General features: G+C 41.3%; 1 protein-coding gene across 1 annotated transcript in view; it reads left to right on the forward strand.

The window, feature by feature from the left end:
* The window catches only part of HDAC1 (histone deacetylase 1), a 43059-nt gene that overhangs the window by 17280 nt on the left and 9662 nt on the right, over positions 1–16117 (forward strand). Inside the window, exon 3 of the mRNA XM_065889202.1 lies at positions 8078–8195. Within this exon, the coding sequence (XP_065745274.1) occupies positions 8078–8195 (118 nt within the window). The remainder of the gene's footprint in view (positions 1–8077; positions 8196–16117) is intronic.

Genomic DNA, 16117 nt, shown 5'->3' on the forward strand with positions numbered 1-16117 from the left:
GGTGCGTGGGTTTATCTCTGGGCTTTCTATCCTGTTCCATTGATCTATATTTCTGTTCTTGTGCCAGTACCATATTGTCTTGATTACTGTAGCGTTTTTAAAATTTTATTTATTTTTGGCTGCGTTGGGTCTTCATTGCTGTGCGTGGGCTTTCTCTAGTTGTGGCAAGCGGGGGCTATTCTTCGTTTCAGTGCGCAGGCTTCTTATTGCAGTGGCTTCTCTTGTTGCGGAACACAGGCTCCAGGCACGTGGGCTCAGTAGTTGTGGCTCATGGGCTCTAGAGCGCAAGCTCAGTAGTTGGGGCACACGGGCTTAGTTGCTCCGCGGCATGTGGAATCTTCCCAGACCAGGGCTTGAACCTGTGTCCCCTGCATTGGCAGGTGGATTCTTAACCACTGCGCCACCAGGGAAGCCCCAATTACTGTAGCTTTGCAGTATAGTCTGAAGTCAGGGAGTCTGATTCCTCCAGCTCCGTTTTTTTCCCTCAAGACTGCTTTGGCTATTTGGGGTCTTTTGTGGCTCCATACAAATTTTAAGATTTTATATTCTAGTTCTGTAAAAAAATGCCACTGGTAATTTGATAGGGATTGCATTGAATCTGCAGGTTGCTTTGGGTAGTATAGTCATCTTCACAATATTGATTCTTCCAATCCAAGAACATGGTATATCTCTCCATCTGTTTTTGTCATCTTTGATTTCTTTCATCAGTGTCTTACAGTTTTCTGCGTACAGGTCTTTTGTCTCCCTAGGTAGGTTTATTCCTAGGTATTTTATTCTTTTTGTTGCAGTGGTAAATGGGAGTGGTTCCTTAATTTCTCTTTCAGATTTTTCACCAGTAGTGTATAGGAATGCAAGAGATTTCTGTGCATTAATTTTGTATCCTGCAGCTTTGCCAAATTCATTGATTAGCTCTAGTAGTTTTCTGGTGGCATGTTTAGGATTCTCTATGTATAGTATCACGTCATCTGCAAACAGTGACAGTTTTACTTCTTCTTTTCCAATTTGTATTCCTTTTATTTCTATTTCTTCTCTGATTGCCGTGGCTAGGACTTCCAAAATTATGTTGAATAATAATGGCGAGAGTGGACATCCTTGTCCTTTTCCTGATCTTAGAGGAAATGCTTTCAGTTTTTCACGATTGAGAATGATGTTTACTGTGGGTTTGTCGTATATGGCCTTTTTTATGTTGAGGTAGGTTCCCTCTATGCCCACTTTCTGGAGAGTTTTTATCATAAATGGGTGTTGAAATTTGTCAAAAGCTTTTTCTGCATCTATTGAGGTGATCATATGGTTTTTCTTCTTCGATTTGTTAATATGGTGTATCACATTGGTTAATTTGCATACATTGAAGAATCCTTGCATCCCTGGGATAAATCCCACTTGATCATGGTGTATGATCCTTTTAATCTGTTGTTGGATTCTGTTTGCTAGTATTTTGTTTAGGATATTTGCATCTATTTTCAACAGTGATATTGGTCTGTAATTTTCTTTTTTTGTACTATCTTTGTCTGGTTTTGGTATCAGGGTAATGGTGGCCTCATAGAATGAGTTTGGGAGTGTTCCTTCCTCTGCAATTTTTTGGAAGAGTTTGAGAAGGATGGGTGTTAGCTCTTCTCTAAATGTTTGACAGAATTCACCTGTGAAGCCATCTGGTCCTGGACTTTTGTTTGTTGGAAGACTTTTAATCACAGTTTCAATTTCATTACTTGTGATTTGTCTGTTCATATTTTCTGTTTCTTCCTGGTTCAGTCTTGGAAGGTTATACCTTTCTAAGAATTTGTCCGTTTCTTCCAAGTTGTCCATTTTATTGTCATAGAGTTGCTTGTAGTACTGTCTTAGGTTGCTTTGTATTTCTGCAGTGTCTGTTGTAACTTTTCCTTTTTTATTTCTAATTTTATTGATATGAGTCCTCTCCCTCTTTTTCTTGATGAGTCTGGCTAATGGTCTATCAATTTTGCTTATCTTCTGAAATAACCAGCTTTTAGTTTTATTGATCTTTGCTATTGTTTTCTTTGTTTCTATTTCATTTATTTCTCCTCTTATCTTTATGATTTCTTTCCTTCTGCTAACTGGGTTTTGTTTGTTCTTCTTTCTCTAGTCCTTTTAGGTGTAAGGTTAGATTTTTTATTTGAGATGTTTGCTATCTCTTGAGGTAGGATTGTATTGCTATAAACTTCCCTCTTAGAACTGCTTTTGCTGCATCCCATAGGTTTTGGATCATTGTATTTTCATTGTCATTTGTTTCTAGGTATTTTTTGATTTCCTCTTTGATTTCTTCAGTGATCTCTTGGTATTTAGTAATGTATTGTTTAGCCTCCGTCTGTTTTTGTTTTTTATGTTTTTTTCCCTTAATTGATTTCTAATCTCATAGCCTTGTGGTCAGAAAAGATGCTTGATATGATCTCAATTTTCTTACATTTACTGAGACTTGATTTGTGACCCAGGATGTGATCAATCCTGGAGAATGTTCCGTGTGCACTTGAGAAGAAAGTGTAATCTGCTGTTTTTGGATGCACTATCCTATAAATATCAATTAAATCTATCTGGTCTGTTGTGTCATTTAAAGCTCTTGTTTCCTTATTAATTTTCTGTTTTGATGATCTGTCCATTGGTGTAAGTGAGGTGTTAAAGTCCCCCACTATTATTGTGTTATTGTCGATTTCCTTTTAGAGCTGTTAGCAGTTGCCTTTTGTATTGAGGTGCTCCTATGTTGGGTGCATATATATTTATAATTGTTATATCTTCTTGGATTGATCCCTTGATCATTACGTAGTGTCCTTCCTTGTCTCTTGTAACATTCTTTATTTTAAAGTCTATTTTATCTGATACGAGTATTGCTCCTCCAGCTGTCTTTTTAAATTATTATTAATTAATTTATTTTAATTTATTTATTTTTGGTTGTGTTGGGTATTCATTGCTGCATGTGGGCTTTCTCTAGTGGCGAGCGGGGGCCACCCTTCGTTTTGGTGCCCAGGCTTCTCATTGCGGTGGCTTCTCTTGTTACAGAGCACAGGCTCCAGGCTCACAGGCTTCAGTGGTTGTGGCATGTGGGCTCAGCAGCTGTGGCTCATGGGCTCTAAGCGCAGGCTCAGTAGTGGTGCACGGGCTTAGTTGCTCCGCAGCTCGTAGGATCCTCCCGGGCCAGGGCTCAAACCCATGTCGCCTGCATTGGCAGGTGGATTCCTAACCACTGTGCCACCAGGGAAGCCCTCCAGCTTTCTTTTGATTTCCATTTGCATGGAATATCTTTTTCCATCCCCTCACTTTTAGTTTGTATGTGTCCCTAGGTCTGAAGTGGGTTTCTTGTAGACAGCATATATATGGGTCTTGTTTTTGTATCCATTCAGCAAGCCTGTTTGTTTTGGTTGGAGCATTTAATCCATTCACGTTTAAGGTAATTATCGATATGTATTTTCCTCTTACCATTTTCTTAATTGTTATGGGTTTTTTTTTTTAGGTCCTTTTCTTCTCTTGTGTTTCCCACTTAGAGAAGTTCCTTTAGCATTTGTTGTAGAGCTGGTTTGATGGTGCTGAATTCTCTTAGCTTTTGCTTATCTGTAAAGTTTTTGATTTCTCTGTCGAATCTGAATGAGATCCTTGCTGGGTAGAGTAATCTTGATTGTAGGTTCTTCCTTTTCATCACTTTAAATATATCCTGCCACTCCCTTCTGGCTTGTAGAGTTTCTGCTGAGAAATCAGCTGTTAACCTTATGGGAGTTCCCTTGTATGTCATTTGTCATTTTTCCCTTGCTGCTTTCAATAATTTTTCTTTGTCTTTAATTTTTGTCAATTTGATTACTGTGTGTTTCGACATGTTTCTCCTTGGGTTTATCCTGCCTGGGTTTATCCTGCGCTTCGTGGACTTGGGTGGCTATTTCCTTTCCCATGTTAGGGAAGTTTTCTACTATAATCTCTTCAAATATTTTCTCGGGTCCTTTCCCTCTCTCTTCTCCTTCTAGGACCCCTATAATGCGAATGTTGTTGCATTTAATGTTGTCCCAGCTGTCTTCATTTCTTTTCATTCTTTTTTCTTTATTCTGTTCCACAGCAGTGAATTCCACCATTCTGTCTTCCAGGTCTGGAAGTTATTCTGCCTCAGTTATTCTGCTATTGATTCCTTCTAGTATATTTTTCATTTCAGTTATTGTATTGTTCATCTCTGTTTGTTTGTTCTTTAATTCTTCTAGGTCTTTGTTAAACATTTCTTGCATCTTCTCGATCTTTGCCTCCATTCTTTTTCCGAGGTCCTGGATCATCTTCACTGTCATTATTCTGAATTCTTTTTCTGGAAGGTTGCCTGTCTCTACTTCATTTAGTTGTTTTTCTGGGGTTTTATCTCATTCCTTCATCTGGTACAAAGTCCTCTGCCTTTTCATTTTGTCTATCTTTCTGTGAATGTGGTTTTCCTTCCACAGGCTGCAGAATTGTAGTTCTTGCTTCTGCTGTCTGCCCTCTGGTGGGTGAGGCTATCTAAGGGGCTTGTGCAAGTTTCCTGATGGGAGGGACTGGTGGTGGGTAGAGCTAGGTGTTGCTCTGGTGGGCAGGGCTCAGTAAAACTTTAATCTGCTTGTCTGCTGATGGGTGGGGCTGGGTTCCCTCCCTGTTGGTTGTTTGGCATGAGGCGACCCAACACTGTGGAACCTACCTGGCTCTTTGGTGGGACTAATGGCGGGCTCTGGGAGGGCTCACGCCAAGGAGTACTTCCCAGAACTTCTACTGCCAGTGTCCTTGTCCCTATGGTCAACCACAGCCACCCCTTGCCTCTGCAGGAGACCCTCCAACACTAGCAGGTAGGTCTGGTTCAGTCTCCTGTGGGGTCACTGCTCCTTACCCTGGGTCCCGATGCACATACTACTTTCTGTGTGCCCTCCAAGAGTGGAGTCTCTGTTTCCCCCAGTCCTATGGAAGTCCTGCAATCAAATCCCGCTAGCCTTCAAAGTCTGATTCTCTAGGAATTCCTCCTCCCGTTGCCAGACCCCCAGGTTGGGAAGCCTGATGTGGGGCTCAGAACCTTTACTCCAGTGGGTGGACTTCTGTGGTATAAGTGTTCTCCAGTTTGTGAGTCACCCACCCACGGGTTATGGGATTTGATTTTATTGTGATAGCACCCCTCCTACCATCTCATCGTGGCTTTTCTTTTGTCTTTGGTTGTGGGGTATCTTTTTTGCTGAGTTCTAATGTCTTCCTGTCAATGATTGTTCAGCAGTTAGTTGTGATTCTAATGCTCTCGCAAGAGAGAGTGAGCCTGTGTCCTTCTACTCCGCCAGCTTGAATCAATCCCCTAATCCACAAAGTATTTTTAAGAACTTTATGTTAGTATCCAACCTTTGAAAAAAATGAAATTTAACCTGAAAGACTCTGGCAGTTGGGCCCAAATTCTTTCATAGCAGCAATCAGCTAGAGCTGTGTAAAAGCTTGTCCTCTGCTCACTAGATTTTTGTTTGTTTTAAGCATCAAGTTAGCTAAACTGCCTGGCCCTTATAAGTGCTCTGAATTTGGTGTTCCCTAGGCTAGAGCATAGAGTATTTAGAGAGGTTCTAGAGAGATGAGCAGGGACCCAATTATTTTGGTTTTTCAAGCCAGGCTAAAGAGTTTGGGCTTGATCTTTTGAGTAATGAAGCCACTGAAGGGTTTTTAGAGGGGAGTGACGTGATTCAGTTTGAATTTTAGACAGATTACTCTGGCTGTAGGATTGAGAATAGATTCACGATTGTTAAGACTGAAGGAGGCATACCAGTTAGGAGATTGTTGCCACAATCCAAGCCAAAAATGTGTGGCCTGGGGATGGAAGTGGACAGGTTTGACAGATACGTTGGCAGTAGTTTCAAGAGAAGTTGAATGTAGTAGATGAGGAAAGAGGAATCAAGGGTGATGCTCTGACTTCTGTCTTGAGCAGCAGAGTGGATGGTGGGGAGAATAGGAAACCTGGGAAAGAGGAACATAGGAGAAATAAGGTAGTGGATACAGTCAAGATTATGGAGGTATAATGAAAGGGATTGGCACTGGACTGAAATGGAAGGCAAGCAAGGGCAGAGTTAAAGATGACACTTATGTCTTCAGTCAGAGTGGATGTTTGTATCATTAACAAAAATAGCATAAGAGAAGTTCTGGAAGTAAAGTTAAATTTGAATGCCTCTAGGCTCTCAACAAGTTGTAATGTCCAGTTGAATTTGAAGTGCCTCTAGGATTCGTGAGTGGAGCTGGCTGAGAAGCTGTTGGAATTGTGAATCTGAAGCTCAGAACATCAAGATGGAGTGAAAGTCTCGGCAGTCACCTATCTAGAAGGGAGTAGTCAAAGCAGAGCTTTGACGACATTGCCAAGAGAGTAAAGGGCTTCATATAGTGAAAACAACTTAGTATTGGAACCACTACTTGCTTCTTTCACTATGGGTGTTTTTGTTTTTTATAAATTTATTTTTTTTATTTATTTATTTTATTTATTTATTTTGCGGTACACGGGTCTCTCACTGCTGTGGCCTCTCCCACTGCGGAGCACAGGCTCTGGACGCACAGGCTCAGTGGCCATGGCTCACAGGCCCAGCCGCTCCGCGGCATGTGGGATCCTCCAAGACCGGGGCACGAACCCGTGTCCCCTGCATCGGCAGGCGGACTCTCAACCACTGCGCCACCAGGGAAGCCCTATTTATTTATTTTTGGCTGCGTCGGGTCTTCATTGCTGCGCGTGGGCTTTCTCTAGTTGCGGGGAGCAGGGCCTACTCTTTGTTGTGGTGTGCGGGCTTCTCATTGCGGTGGCTTCCCTTTTTGCAGAGCACGGGCTCTTGGCGCGCGAGCTTCAGTAGTTGTGGCTCGCAGGCTCAATAGTTGTGGTGCACGGGCTTAGTTGCTCCATGGCATGTGGGATCTTCCCGGACCAGGGCTCAAACCTGTGTCCCCAGCATTGGCAGACGGATTCTTAACCACTGCACCACCAGGGAAGCCCTCTATGGGTGTTTTTTAATAAAACAGTATCTGTCTTTCAATTTCAGTATTTCTCTTTATATTAAGTGAGGATTAAATGAGAGTCAAATAGTCCATGGAGCCAGACCTTTTGAGTTCTTATTCCGGGTAACTAGCCATGTAACCTTGGGCAAATTATGTTTAACCCCTCTCTGCTGTAGTTTCCTTACTGCAAAGTGAAGATAATAATAGTATGGACTTTAAAAGGTTGTGCCTAAAACAGTGACTGGCACAGAGTAAATAATTAATGTTAGCTGTATTGAAAATGCTTTATAAACTATAAAAGTATTGGTTATTAGAAAAGAAGAGGGTTGTCTTTGAAGGAGACCCACCTTTAAGGCAGGAGAGGAAGAGAATTTTTAAAAAGAAGACAGGCTGAATCAGAATGTTGGGATAACCTGGAAATTACTATGTCAAGGAAGTTCTTATGGGGAGGATGTGATCAGAATTGTTGGTGTGGTGATGATTCATAAAGGATTTCCCATCTATTTCAGTTATTACTAGCCACCCCTTCTTCTTGAACTCTTAGAGCCATTTGGCCCATAATTATATATTGTTATATTGAATATTAAAAAGAAAGTTATTTGTAAAACAATTTACAAAGAGATTTAACAGTCTCATCCAATTCTCACCACTTCCCTGTGAAGTACATGTTGTTATCCCTATTTGGTAAATGAGGAAATTGAGGCTCAAGAGATAGACTTGCCACCATAATTAAATACTTACAACAATTTTTTTTTTTTTTTTTGCGGGCCCAGCCGCTCCGTGGCATGTGGGATCCTCCCGGACTGGGGCACAAACCCGTGTCCCCTGCATCGGCAGGCGGACTCCCAACCACTGCCCCACCAGGGAAGCCCTTAAAACAATTTTTTTAATTAAAAAATGGAAAAAAAGAAAGAAAAGATAGACTTGCCTAGGCAATAGAGCTTGAGATGCCATCTAGGTCTTGAGATACGGAATCTCTTTTGATAATCTTATTTGCTTAACTGGATTGTGAGTTTCTTGAGGACTGAATCTAATCAGTCATTTCTTTTTATTCTGTACAGCACCTAGCTCAGTGCTGAGTGAAGACTGGCAGTAGTCAAGAATAACATGCTGTTTTCTCCCCTCTGCCCTCTAGCGCCCTCACAAAGCCAATGCTGAGGAGATGACCAAGTACCACAGTGATGACTACATTAAATTCTTGCGCTCCATCCGCCCAGATAACATGTCTGAGTACAGCAAGCAGATGCAGAGATGTAAGTCTATTCTGTTCCCTCCCTACTGTCAAGCCCCCAGTTGGATCTCCCTTCAAGTTGGAGAGACTCACCCTACCTTCCCTTGTATCCCCCATTTAGCTGACACCTGATTTTCCCTGCTTCCTGAGGGTACCAAAGTGTTTCTTTTGTCTCAAGACTGGTTTTCTTTGTTTCCTGATTGTAAGAAATAGATTGAACTTTGTCCAGTTAGGTTCAAAACATTACCCACCCATCCCCCCCCAAACTGTAATTGTTGTAATGGAAAAAGCACTGACCTGGGTTGGGGAGACAGGTGATATAGGTCCCGGCACTGACTCTTAACTGACTGGGGCAAGTCACTTCCCCTCAGATTTTTCTTTTGTAAAATGGACTGGATGTCATCCCATGCAACTGTAACTGCTCTCACTATGTGAGTATTAGTTAAGAACTTAGCAGCCACTTAGACTCTAGGTCATGTAATCTTTGAGTTAAGGTGATTCTGCCCCTGCCCCTTGGGACTTGAAACTCAGAACAGGTCACATCTCAGAAGCCACACTCAGCTTACAGGAATTATGGGGATTGTTTTAGCTGTGTGGAAAAATTATGTTCAAATTTGGGAAGAAACTATCATCCCTGATTTCTCACTTGTGTTATTTTAGAAATTATCCCTTAGCACCTAAGATCTCATAATAAAACAATGTAACAGTATTGTCTAGAAGAAGTTTTGAATAGTTTATGACAGCTTATTTTGAAATACCAGGAAATCTATGGCACTTTTTGTTGCTACTGGCCACAAGGTAGTCTGATTCCCAAGGCAGAAATTTATTTGTTACAATAATTGTGCACTGGTAATGATTAGAGAACCACAGAGACCTTTCATGAAGCATTAAGCTTCTTTGCCACCCACAACTCCAGGAGCTGCCACCGCATCTAAGTGAGGTACTTACTGTCTGAATTGACAGGGTCTTATTTCCTTCTCAGGTGAGACAGATTCATTCCTTTGCTTTAGATGGCTTTAGGGCCGTTCCATAACTTATTTAGGCTAGCGATAAGGCTCTACTCTCAGTAGAGAGGGCTCTCATTAGAGAAGCAGCTTGGTATTAAAGCAAGAGAATGAGCTTTGATGTCTTGGTTTGAATCCCATAGCTCTGCCACTTAGCTCTGTGTTCTTGAGTATGTCCCCTAGCCTTTCTGAGCCTTGTTTTACCTTCTTTAAAAGGAAGACAGTAGTGCCTGTTTCATAATGGAGTTTGGGGGGATGAGTAAGATACTGTATTTATTTATTTATTTTTAAAATATTTATTTATTTATTTTTGGCTGTGTTTGGTCTTCGTTGCTGCATGAGGGCTTTCTCTAGTTGTGGTGAGCGGGGGCTACTCTTCGTTGTGGTGTACAGGCTTCTCGTGGTGGTGGCTTCTCTTATTGCCGAGCACAGGCTCTAGTAATATGGGCTTCAGTAGTTGTGGCATGCGGGCTTAGTAGTTGTGGCTCACGGGCTCTAGAGCGCAGGCTCGCAGGCTCAGTAGTTGTGGTGCATGGGCTTAGTTGCTCCACGGCCTGTGGGATCTTCCTGGACCAGGGCTCGAACCTGTGTCCTCTGCATTGGCAGGTGGATTCTTAACCACTATGCCACCAGGGAAGCCCAAGATAATGTATTTAAAGCAGTGAATAGTAGCTTTTGCTGTTATAACTTATTGCTTTTATTTTCAAATCTATCAAGACAGACGACATATTAGGCCCTCAGGAGTGCGCAGGTTTGGTTCTGGCTCCCAGTTTGCTCCAGTTTTCCTGAAACCAGCATTCTAAAGTTGTGCATTGAAAAATGAGGTCTGAGATTTTTTTGTCATTGAAGGTGGGGGTAAAAAGGATTCACATTCAATGCAATCCCTATCAAACTACCAATGGCATTTTTCACAGAACTAGAACAAAAAATTGCACACTTTTTATGGAAACACAAAAGGCCCTGAATAGCCAAAGCAATTTTGAGAAAGAAAAACGGAGCTGGAGGAATCAGGCTCCTGGACTTCAGACTATACTACAAAGCTACGGTAATCAAGACAGTATGGTACTGGCACAAAGACAGAAATATAGATAAATGGAACAGGATAGAAAGCCCAGAGATAAACCTACACACATATGGTCACCTTTTTTTTTTTTTGGCAGTACGCGGGCCTCTCACTGTTGCGGCCTCTCCTGTTGCGGAGCACAAGCTCCGAACACGCAGGTTCAGCAGCTATGGCTCACGGGCCAAGCTGCTCTGCGGCATGTGGGATCTTCCCAGACTGGGGCACGAACCTGCGTCCCCTGCATCGACAGGCAGACGCTCAACCACTGTGCCGCCAGGGAAGCCCGGTCACCTTATTTTTTTATAAAGGAGGCAAGAATATACAATGGAGAAAAGACAGCCTCTTCATTAAGTGGTGCTGAGGAAACTGGACAGCTACATGTAAAAGAATGAAATTAGAACCATACACAAAAATAAATTCAAAATGGATTAAAGACCTAAATGTAAGGCCAGACACTATAAAACTCTTAGAAGAAAACGTAGGCAGAACACTCTATGACATAAATCACAGCAAGATCCTTTTTGACCCACCTCCTAGAGAAATGGAAGTAAAAACAAAAATAAACAAATGGGACCTATTGAAACTTAAAAGCTTTTGCACAGCAAAGGAAACTATAAACAAGACGAGAAGACAACCCTCAGAATGGGAGAAAATACTTACAAATGAAGCAACTGACAAAGGATTAATCTCCAAAATTTACAAGCAGGTCATGCAACTCAATAACAAAAAAACAAACAACCCAATCCAAAAATGGGCAGAAGACCTAAATAGACATTTCTCCAAAGAAGATATACAGATTGCCAACAAACACATGAAAGGATGCTCAACATCACTAATCATTAGAGAAATGCAGATCAGAACTACAATGAGGTGTCACCTCACACCAGTCAGAATGGCCATCATCAAACAATAAATGCTGGAGAGGGTGTGGAGAAAAGGGAACCCTCTTGCACTGTTGGTGGGAATGTAAATTGATACAACCACTATGGAGAACGGTATAGAGGTTCCTTCAAAAACTAAAAATAGAACTACCATACAACCCAGCAATCCCACTACTGGGCATATACCCTGAGAAAACCGTAATTCAAAAAGAGTCATGTACCACAGTGTTCACTGCAGCTCTTTTTACAATAGCCAGGACATGGAAGCAACCTAAGTGTCCATCGACAAAGAAGATGTGGCACATATAAACAATGGAATATTACTCAGCCATAAAAAGAACTGAAATTGAGTTATTTGTAGTGAGGTGGGTGGACCTAGAGTCTGTCATACAGAGTGAAGTAAGTTAGAAAGAGAAAAACAAATACCGTATGCTAACACATATATATGGAATCTAAAAAAAAAATGGTTCTGAAGAATCTAGGGCCAGGACAGGAATAAAGAAGCAGACGTAGAGAATGGACTTGAGGACGTGGGAAGGGGAAAGGGTAAGCTGGGACGAAGTGAGAGAGTGGCATGGACATACATACACTACCAAACATAAAATAGATAGCTAGTGTGAAGCAGCTGCATAGCACAGGGAGATCAGCTCGGTGATTTGTGACCACCTAGAGGGGTGGGATAGGGAGGATGGGAGGGAGACGCAAGAGGGAGGAGATATGGGGATACATGTGTGTATAGCTCATTCACTTTGCTATAAAGCAGAAACTAATACAACATTGTAAAGTAAGTACACTCCTGTAAAGATGTTAAAAAAAAGAAAAGATGAGGCTCTCTTGATAAACCTTTAGCCAGACACATCAAGAAAAAGAGGGGAAGGACTCAAATCAATAAAATTAGAAATGAAAAAGGAGAAGTTACAGCAGACACCACAGAAATACAAAGCATCGTAAGAGACTACTACAAGCAGCTCTGTGCCAATAAAATGGACAACCTGGAAGAAATGGACAAATTCTTAGAAAGGTATAACCTTCCAAAACTGAACCAGGAAAAAATAGAAAATATGAACAGACCAATCACAAGTAATAAAATTGAAACTGTGATTAAAAATCTTCCAACAGGAGCTTCCCTGGTGGCACAGTGGTTAAGAATCTGCCTGCCAATGCAGGGGACACAGGTTCGAGCCCTGGTCTGGGAAGATCTCACATGGTGCGGAGCAATGAAGCCCGTGCACCACAACTGCTGAAGCCCACGCGCCTAGAGCCCATGCTCCTCAACAAGAGAAGCCACTGCAATGAGAAGCCTGCGCACCATAACAAAGAACAGCCCCTGCTTGCCGCAACTAGAGAAAGCCTGCATGCGGCAACGAAGACCCAACGCAGCCAAAAATAAAGGAGAAAAAAACCCACAAAAGAACCACATATTAAAAAATATATATATATATTCCAACAAACAAAAGTCCACGACCAGATGGCTTCACAGGTGAACTCTGTCAAACATTTAGAGAAGAGCTAACACCCATCCTTCTCAAACTCTTCCAAAAAACTGCAGAGAAAGGAGCACTCTCAAACTCATTCTATGAAGCCACTATCACCCTGATAACAAAACCAGATAAAGATGTCACAAAAAAAGAAAACTACAGGCCAATATCACTGATGAATACAGATGCAAAATCCTCAACAAAATGCTAGCAAACAGAATCCAACAGCACATGAAAAGAATCATACATCATGATCAAGTGGGATTTATCCCAGGGATGCAAGGATTCTTCAATATACACAAATCAATTAATGTGATATACTGTATTAACAAACTGAAGAAGAAAACACCATATGATCATCTCAATAGATGCAGAAAAAGCTTTTGACAAAATTCAACACCCGTTTATGATAAAAACTCTCCAGAAAGTGGGCATAGAGGGAACCTACGTCAACATAATAAAGGCCATATACGGGGCTTCCCTGGTGGCGCAGTGGTTGAGAGTCTGCCTGCCAATGCGGGGGACGCAGGTTCGTGCCCCGGTCTGGTCCGCGGAGCGGCTGGGCCTGTGGGCCGTGGCCGCTGGGCCTGCGCGTCCGGAGCCTGTGCTCTGTGAGGGGAGGGGCCACGGCAGTGGGAGGCCCGCGTACCGAAAAAATAAAAAATAAAGGCTATATACGACAAACCCACAGCAAACATCATTCTCAATCGTGAAACTGAAAGCATTTCCTCTAAGATCAGGAAAAGGACAAGGATGTCCACTCTCGCCACTATTATTCAACATAGTTTTGGAAGTCCTAGCCACGGCAATCAGAGAAGAAATAGAAATAAAAGGAATACAAATTGGAAAAGAAGAAGTAAAACTGTCACTGTTTGCAGATGACGTGATACTATACATAGAGAATCCTAAACATGCCACCAGAACACTATTAGAGCTAATCAATGAATTTGGCAAAGCTGCAGGATACAAAATTAATGCACAGAAATCTCTTGCATTCCTATACACTAATGATGAAAAATCTGAAAGAGAAATTAAGGAACCACTCCCATTTACCACTGCAACAAAATGAATAAAATACCTAGGAATAAACCTACCTAGGGAGACAAAAGACCTGTACACAGAAAACTGTAAGATACTGATGAAAGAAATCAAAGATAACACAAACAGATGGAGAGATATACCATGTTCTTGGATTGGAAGAATCAATATTGTGAAGATGACTATACTACCCAAAGCAACCTGCAGATTCAATGCAATCCCTATCAAATTACCAGTGGCATTTTTTACAGAATTAGAACATAAAATCTTAAAATTTGTATGGAGCCACAAAAGACCCTGAATAGCCAAAGCAGTCTTGAGGGAAAAAAACGGAGCTGGAGGAATTAGACTCCCTGACTTCAGACTATACCTCAAAGCTACAGTAATCAAGACAATGTGGTACTGGCACAAGAACAGAAATATAGATTAATGGAACAGGATAGAAAGCCCAGAGATAAACCCATGCACCTATGGTCAACTAATCTATAGCAAAGGAGGCAAGAACATACAATGGAGAAAAGAGAGTCTCTTCAATAAGTGGTGCTGGGAAAACTGGACAGCTACATGTAAAAGATGAAACTGGAACACTCCCTAACACCATACGTAAACAAATCAAAGGACAAAGGATTAATCTCCAAAATATATAAACAGCTTATGCAGCTCAATATTAAAAAAACAAACAACTCAATCCAAAAATGGGCAGAAGACCTAAATAGACACTTCCCCAAAGAAGAGAGAAGAAGCACACGAAAAGCTGCTCAACATCACTAATTATTAGAGAAATGCAAATAAAAACTACAATGAGGTATCACCTCACACCGGTTAGAATGGGCATCATCAGAAAATCTACAAACAACAAATGCTGGAGAGGGTGTGGAGAAAAGGGAACCCTCTTGCACTGTTGGTGGGAATGTAAATTGATACAGCCACTATGGAAAACAGTATGGAGGTTCCTTAAAAAACTAAAAATAGAATTACCAGATTTCTAGAATTCTAGAATTCTAGAATTACCAGAATTACCAGATGGCCCAGCGATCCCATTACTGGGCATATACCCAGAGAAAACCGTAATTCAGAAAAACACATGCACCCCAATGTTCATTGCAGAACTATTTGCAATAGCCAGGTCATGGAAGCAACCTAAATGCCCATCGACAGATGAATGGATAAAGAAGATGTGGTACATACATACAATGGAATATTACTCAGCCATAAAAAGGAATGAAATTGGGTCATTTGTAGAGACGTGGATGGATCCAGAGACTGTCATACAGAGTGAAATAAGTCAGAAAAAAAAACAAATATCGTATATTAACGCATATATGTGGAACCTAAAAACATGGTACAGATGAACTGGTTTGTAGGGTAGAAATAGAGACACAGATGTAGAGAACAAATGTATAGACACCAAGGGGGGAAAGTGGCACGGGGGAGTGGTGGTGGTGGGACGAATTGGGAGATTGGGATTGACATATATACGCTAATATGTATAATATAGATAACTGATAAGAACCTGCTGTATAAAAAAATAATATTAAATTAAAAAAAAAAAAGGATGAGATTCTCTAAGTACTTCAAGGCACCTTACTGACTTGATTCAGAGAGATGTCACTAGTGCAGTGCTTTATAACCAGGGGTGTCTACAGGGACAATAACAGGGATGAAGAGCTGAGTTTTTTTCAGTATTTATCAACACCTAACCTAGGAAGTTAATACATGTAGTAAGACCAAATAAGTCTGGTTTCCTTGATCTTGCTAGGATGTAATTTAAATGCTTTATGGTCACTTTGAGAATTTGAGAATCTTAAGCAGACGTTCTGACATAATTTTTAATAATTAAAAATGGGAACATAAATAAATGCAATTTTTATTTTTGGCAGATAGTCTATCAAAACATGAGGCTTATGGTAGAAACGTGATAAAAGGGACTTGTGCTGGTAAAATTTGGAGGCATTCTTGTCCATTTTGTAGATGTATAAACTGAAACCCAGGGAGGTGAGATGACTTTCCCAGGGTCACACAGCAAGATAGTGGTAGAATGGAACTCTGGTTTCCTGATTCTGGACTATTTTAAAATATGTTGCACATAAAATATTTCAGACACACACACAAAACTATAAAAAATTATACGATGATCAAACATGTCCCTACAACCAGCCTAAGAAAGAAAACATTGCCAGTACAGTTGAAGCCCTCCTGGGCACCTCTCTTTGATCACATGCCCTTCCTCTTCTACTCCACTCTCCACCCCATTCCCACCACCACCAAGGTGTAAGCAGTATCCTGAAGTCAGTGTTTAATCCCATGTGTCTCTTTCTGCAGTATATGCTTTTTAGTGCCTTCTTGACCTACGTCTGCTCCCCCATCTCTCACCCAGTATTGCTCCCCGTCAGTCTAAAGCCAGCCTAAGAATGAGAGAAGTATTTATAGTGGGAAGAGGGAAAACCCATAGAAAAGTCCTCCCTAGTCTCACAGATTAG

The sequence above is a fragment of the Phocoena phocoena genome, chromosome 1 (genome assembly GCF_963924675.1).
Source record: "Phocoena phocoena chromosome 1, mPhoPho1.1, whole genome shotgun sequence".
Taxonomy (NCBI): Eukaryota; Metazoa; Chordata; class Mammalia; order Artiodactyla; family Phocoenidae; genus Phocoena; species Phocoena phocoena.